Source organism: Lotus japonicus, chromosome 1 (assembly GCF_012489685.1).
Source record: "Lotus japonicus ecotype B-129 chromosome 1, LjGifu_v1.2".
NCBI lineage: Eukaryota > Viridiplantae > Streptophyta > Magnoliopsida > Fabales > Fabaceae > Lotus > Lotus japonicus.
In genome coordinates, this window is record NC_080041.1 from 73,134,523 (window position 1) to 73,141,676 (window position 7,154).

The 7,154-nt window shown below is 35.4% G+C and overlaps 2 protein-coding genes across 2 annotated transcripts; one reads left to right on the forward strand and one right to left on the reverse strand.

The window, feature by feature from the left end:
• The first annotated feature begins 644 nt into the window (after positions 1-644).
• Positions 645-1,484, forward strand: LOC130745284 (uncharacterized). The gene has a single exon (XM_057597459.1). It carries the CDS (start codon positions 645-647, stop codon positions 1,482-1,484), a length of 840 nt encoding a protein of 279 aa, XP_057453442.1.
• A 1,499-nt stretch (positions 1,485-2,983) lies between these two features.
• Positions 2,984-3,507, reverse strand: LOC130745292 (uncharacterized). Its single transcript, XM_057597469.1, has 2 exons — positions 3,358-3,507; positions 2,984-3,256 (listed from the first exon to the last, which is right to left on the reverse strand). The coding sequence occupies exons 1-2, from the start codon at positions 3,505-3,507 to the stop codon at positions 2,984-2,986; spliced, it is 423 nt and encodes a 140-aa protein (XP_057453452.1).
• Positions 3,508-7,154: the final 3,647 nt, after the last annotated feature.

Consider the following 7,154-nt stretch of genomic DNA (forward strand, 5'->3'; position numbering starts at 1 on the left):
CATCTTCTATTTCGTGAACATAAGGAATTAAGCAAACCTAAGCCAGAATTAGAGATGAAGAAAACTAATCAGGTGAATTCTATTAAGCACTATACCTCAAGAGCGCGATATACTTTGCAAAGGAATTCGTTCGAAAGGGATTAGCCTTCCATGGATGGGGCGAATTCAGCAATTGATTTGGAGAAGAGAATAGGGATTAAAAGCATAAAACCCTAGCAGAGCTCTAATATAACTGAAATTCGAAAATTGCATAAAATAATAATGTAGAAGGTAAAAGGTAATTGTTTCTCTCAGCACAAACCCTTAAATAAGAGCTGAGGTCACAAATCCTAATCAAAATCAAATCCTAAAAGATAACAATAAATCCTAAAGATAGAGTTTTAAAATAACAACCTAAATAAGTTTGAATCTGAAAGATATCAAACTTAATTTATTCCGAAATTAAATCCTAATATTTCCTAAAATACAATCTTCACTCCAGCACAATCAAATCTTCATTCCGCAAATCTCCAAAATGCCCTTGATGTCAAATAAAACCTGAAAATAAGAATAAACGTAATTAGACCAAATAATAGAAATCTCTGTCAAGCAAGGTCAATTAATTACGAATAATTATTAATAATGACAAATTAAGGCTATATAAAATGGGTAAAATATTGCTCATCAGGTACACCTACACCTTCATTTTTTGCTTCTATGTATTACAATATCATACTAGATCATCTAATGCTTATTCAATTATTCCTCAGGGTTTGATGGAGGTGTTCAAAGAAGAGCTTCTGCAAGGTTGTGATCATAGATTGTGTGTGAGGCATCTATATGCCAATTTAAAGAAAAAGTTTGGTGGTGGAGTCCTTCTTAGGAACTTGATGATGGCAGCAGCCAAAGCTACCTATGAAGAAGCATGGAGGGAGAAGATGGACTTGATTAAGCAGCAGAATGCACTAGCCTATGAATGGTTGATGGACAAAGCTAAATCCTCATGGTGTAGACATGCATTTAGCATTTACCCAAGGTGTGATGTTGTCATGAATAACCTCTCCGAGTCCTTCAATGCAGCTATTTTGATGGCCAGAGACAAACCTATACTGACTATGATGGAGTGGATAAGAACCTATGTCATGGGGAGATTTCCAATTATGATGGAGAAGCTCAGCAAGCACAGCGGACAGATTATGCTAAGACCTTTAAAGAGAATGAAATTTGAAGCTGCAAAGTGTAAGAATTGGATCCCTAGGATTGTGGGTGAAGCTACTTATGAAGTTCGACATTTTGTCCATTTAGAGAGGCATGTTGTTAACGTTAATGCCAAGAAATGTTGTTGTGGATTTTGGGAGCTGAATAGATTTCCTTGCAGACATGCAGTTTGTGCAATTAATTTCCACCGCCATGATCCTAAGGACTATGTTGAAGACTGCTATAAGAGGGCAGCTTTCCGGGCAACATATGAAAACTATATCACACCACTGCCTGGTCCTAACTAGTGGATTGTGACACCAAATGACCCTGTCTGTATTATGCCACCCTTGTTTAAGAAAGGTGCAGGGAGGCCAAAGAAATTGAGAGGGAGGGATCCTTATGATAACCGTAACCCAAACAAATTGAAGAGGGGGGGAGCATTTGTAAGGTGTAGCAATTGCAAGCAGTTTGGACACAACAAAAAGGGATGCAAGAACCCAGTTGTAGATGATGATGATGAGGCAGATTTAGAGGGATTAATGCAAACAATTGGAGAAGAAGTTGATACAGAGCAAGATGCAAAAGGAATAGCAAATGATGTGCCTGAAACTTATGAACCTGCAGCTGATAAGAAGAAACCAAAGGTAATGCATATGTGTTGGTAATTAATCTTGTATCCTAATACTATGCATTTGTATAAGCCTCAAAACTAATGCATATTTTATTGTTGTGAATATTGGTGTGCATAATTTTTCCAGAAGAGGGGTTTTAGAAAGTGCAGTAAATGCAAACAATATGACCACTACAAAAACAGTTGCAAGAACATCCCACAGGTCCAACCACCTTCTCTGCCTGGGATTGTTATAAGGGAACCTGTGAATACTCTTGCCCCTGTCACACTGCCTGTGAATTCTGGAAAACAGGTATTGATCTATCCCTATTCTGGATTTCTAGTGATAAACAAAGGGTTAACTGTGAAACTAACCTTGTTAAATTGTTTCAGAAAGAAAAAGTGGTAGAGGTTCCCAGATCTGAGAAGGGAAGAGGCAGCAAAAGCAAGCAGTTTTCTGGAATCACCTTTGATGGAGGTGCAAGCACTTCTGCCTCAAATTTCCAAGGTCAGATGGAGAGTGTAGCAGTTACAGTTGCAGCACAAGAGACCCCCATGCCCAATCAAGAACAAGCTATGGTCGATGGAGATGCTCTACCTACACAGTGCAGTGGTGTTGTTGACATAGCCCTTGGATGAAGAGATGACTTTTGCAGAGTGGGAAAAAGCAAGGAATCTCAGCAGAATTTGGACCACATGGCCACTAGGGTCTGATTTTTTGTAATATTTATGGCGGGGTGGGGATTATGGACCACATACTATGCCCAAGACTATTATTATAAGTGTTTGTTTGTTGAAACCCTGTTTAAGATGCTCTGTCAGATTTGTCCAAACAATGAGCAGTGTCATTTTGTCCACACTTATGTATTCAATTTCATGGTTCCAAATTTGTGGTTTCATTTGAATTATGCATTCAATTTCTTTTCTTTACTTGTTGTCATCTTAATGAGGGTTCAATGATAAATGTGTTTGGTGAGTGAGGTATGAACTCAAATTGAGAAATAAATTTCACAACAACTCTTGTTCAATTTCATTAAGTAGGACAGAAATCACACCATCCCATTACATTTTTTCTAGTACCACAAAACAGCAACTTAAAACAACAGACAAATCACACCCTCTCCTTACATTTTCTCCACCCTAAACCATAAACACCACACAACACAACAACAGCTCAAAACAACAAGAGACAATTTAAACCCTCCCCTTACATAAACACCACACTGTCACTAAAAAACATATGACAGCAATCACACTTGCAACATTCTTCTGAAATCTCTCTACTTCAAGTTTCTTCTTCAGCTTTTTCATTTTTTTCTTCAAATCATGATCATGCTGCACAAACTTGTGGTTTGATGAATTGCCAATCTCAGAACTCATTGTCTCAGTATCCACATGTGGTATAACTGGTTCTCTACCTTCAACTGGATCATCAATCCAAAAAAAGAAATCACATGTGCATGGAAGCTGAAGATTTAATCAAAGTCAGTGTTGAATAAAGATAGGGGATTTAGGAATACCACACACATATGGCTGCAAATTGGATAGCTAAGTCACAACCAACTTACCTGCCAATTTCTGCACCTAAGAAATCTCCTTTCTGGGTTTTCACGAGTATCAGCAGTGTAGAGCATTAGAGGAACTCCACATTGACATTTTGCCCTACCACCTGCACTTCTATGCCTGGAACGACAGGAGGATGCAGAAGAACCATTCATGTCTAATGAGATCGAGAGGGAGGAGATCGAAGAGAGGAGATACACGAGCACTAGAGAGGAGAAACAGAGGATCGAAAGGAGGGATGAGGAGAAGAGAGGAAGGAGATCGCAGGGATGGAGATCACAGGGAAGGAGATCGCAGGGATGGAGATCACAGGGAAGGAGATCGCAGGGAGGGATGAGGAGAAAGATGCTCGAAGGGAGGGATGAGAAGAAGAGAATTGGGATGGCATGAACCCTAATTTTACTTATTATGATCTGAAAATTGGGGTGAATTTAGGAATACAGATTGTATTTGGACCTCAATTAGGATTAAATTTGTGTTTAGGGTTAATTCGAGTAAGTTAATTAATTAAGGGATTTTTATTTTTATTTTTTAATTTTTAATTTTTTTTAATGCCACGTCAGAAAAAATTATCTAGTCAGCAAGCCTAATCATCACTCGCCGGAGCTCCCTACTCCGGCGAGGACCTGCTCCACACACTTTCCAAACGCGAGGACTTAGATTTTCAAATTTTCAGGGGAGGGACTAATTTCAGACGGCCATACAACCACAGGGACCAAGTAGATGATTAACCCTTTAGTTAAATACATAAAATCAAAAATTTCAATAAAAACTAGAAAATATATACCAGAAAATGTTATTATTATTATTATATTATTGACTTAATGGTTATATTCAAGTATTGATTACAGAAATTAAGAAAGTTAATAAATATTTTGATTAAATATTAAATATTAAAAAGTAAATTCTAAATATTTAAAAGGTAATTAATATCAATTTTTTTATTAAATATAAAAACTAATCATGCATGTCAAAGCATGAAAAGTGACGTGTGTGTGTATATATATAGAGAGATAAAAAAAAATTTAAAATTAAATATAAATAATAGAAATTCAAATTCATTTTTTCAAACATTACTCTAATTTTTAAATGTGACAAATTTTTATTATTATTGATTTAAAATTTGGAGTATTAATTAGTTAATTTCAGGAAAACAAAATCAATGATTTTAATAACTATCTGTAAAAGATATAATTATATACAATTAAATGTATTTCTATGATTATTATATTATTATTATTGACTTACTAGCTAGTTACCAGGGCCGGCCCTAGGCCTGTGCAAGCAGGCCCACAGCCTAGGGCCTCCAAAAAGAAGGGGCCTCAAAAAAAAATTTCCAAAGGCTACGGTTTCTAAAGTGTGGCCTAAAGTTTTTATGCAACAGCTTTGAAACTGTTGCCTTTTCTTCTGCTGATCATAACCGAGGAAGCTGCACTTTATAGCCTGATTCTCCATTCTCCAGCTTTGTCTTGAGTTGCTTCCTAAAGTGTGGCCTAAAGTTTTTATGCAACAGCTTAGAAACCGTTGCCTTTTTAGATTTTTGGCCACGGTTTTTTGACTGGGGCACACGTCCGTTGCCTTTTCTCAAAAAACTACACTACTTTACTAAATAATTTAAATAGATAATGTTCCTTAAAAAAATTATTAAGGGTCCATTTTTATTATTTGCCCAGGGCCTCCAAAATGTCAGGACCGGCCCTGCTAGTTACATTTAAATATTGATTAAAGAAATCAAGAAAGTTAAGGAAATATTTGGTTGAATATTAACTATTAACTAATGTATATTGATAAATGTTTGAAAGGAAACTAATATTAATTTGGTTTTCATAAAATATAAGAACACATTATGCATGTCATGGCAACCGGAGATGGGTTGGGTTTCGCTCTCCCCAGCTTAGAGCGAGGCGAGTTTGAGGAATGTGAGGATAAAAGTATGATAAATGATCACATTGCTCTTAAAGAGTTCGAGCAAATGCACGGAAAATAAAGCCTTGTCTATTTTAAAATAATTTATTTAATCTAATTTGTTTTTATATTTTTAAAATCTATATAAAAAATATTTTATTTATGTAGTTTATAAAATATACGTAAAAAAAGGTTAAATGTATGAGTTAAAAGATGACTGTATACCAAAAAATGTTATTATTATTGTACTGCATGTTGACTTACTTGTTACAGCCAAGTATTGATTAAAGGAATTAAGAAAGTTAATGAAATATTTTGATTGAATATTAATAATAAAGTATATGCTAAATATTTGATTAGCATATCAAATAATTTTTTTGGTTAAGTTTATAAAATCAATAATCTTAATATAGTTAAGTTCAAACGCATCATAACGTTTTTAAAATCTTATTTTGATCATAACAATTTTTAGAGGAGTAATTCTGTTGTCAACTAAGCTTCTTATAGCATTTGAATTTAAGGAGAAATTCAATTCACGTCATATGCTTCAACGTTCAATCATCACAAAAAGTAAAAGCTTCAGATGTCACAAGACTGTTTGGCAAGCAGACTGCTTGTAGTCAAGGCACATCTACTCTGACCGTCCAATGCCAGTTCATCAGTCAAAAATATTGAAGACCAATTTTGAGCGCCAAAGACAAAGTTAGATTGCAACCAATTGACCTACATTCAAATCAAAGAGCAACCAATTGACTTGCATTCAAATCAAGTCACCTGAAGACTATATCTCTGCAAAGTGAAAGAGAGAACCTCGTACCTTAAAAAATTCAAACCTCTTTATTCCCTTCTCTCTTAGACTTAGAACTCTCAAGTGAACCAAAGTCAAATCTAAACCCAAACACTTAGAGTTCTAGTGCTATAAATTTTCTACCTATACTCTTGTACGAAGAGAAACCCTGTAGAGTGAATTAATCTTGTAACGATTGTAGGAGAAGTCCTGAACAATACTTGCGGGAGGAGTCCTGTAGAATACTTGGAGGAGTCCGTGATAATACTTGTTGGAGAAGTCCTGAACAAGACATGTGGGAGGAGTCCTGTAGAATACTTGGAGGAGTCCGTGATAATAGTTGTTGGAGAAGTCCTTGAGAATAATTGTACCAGAGAAGTCCTCGATACTTGCTAGTGAAAATCTTGGTGGTGGTCAAGTACTAGACGTAGCCCCAATCGTTTATGGTGAACCAGTATAAATCTCAGTGTGCTGATCGTCTGCCTTTACTTGCTTATATTTCTGTTGCCACAGTTTAAGAAAAGTTTCACTAAACGTTTTTAAGAACTAATATTCTCTTCACAAACCATCAAGAACACAATTCACCCCCCTTCTTGTGTTATTTATTTGCATCTTAAATACCTATTTGAAAAAGATATAGTTATATAACATAATGTGATTATTATTATTATTTGGTTGAATTAATATTAACTATTATATATATCTCCCTCCCTCTCATGTAACTCTTACACTCTCTATAACTCACAAAGATGACAGTGCATGTCTTACACAGTTATAAATGGATTTTCTAACTGCATGAGTTTACTACATTGGTCCAAATAGAGTTTAGACGAGTCCATTTCTTCACTTGCGATGACATCATTTGAGATGAGGCTCTCATAACTTGTAACAAGGACGGGAGTGTTAGGTTGTTACCTAGGTAAAAACTTGATCTCACTGATGAAGTTTTTGTGAGTTTCTACCTGAAAATGAGGGTTTTTGCTCAACCTCTTCCTGTTCAAATAATCTCAAATTTTGATGTGTTTTAAATTAAACCTTGGGAGCTACTTGGAGGAGGTTGATGAAACTTCTTTTTTAAATTATCTTTTTTTTTTCACTATTCCATATCCT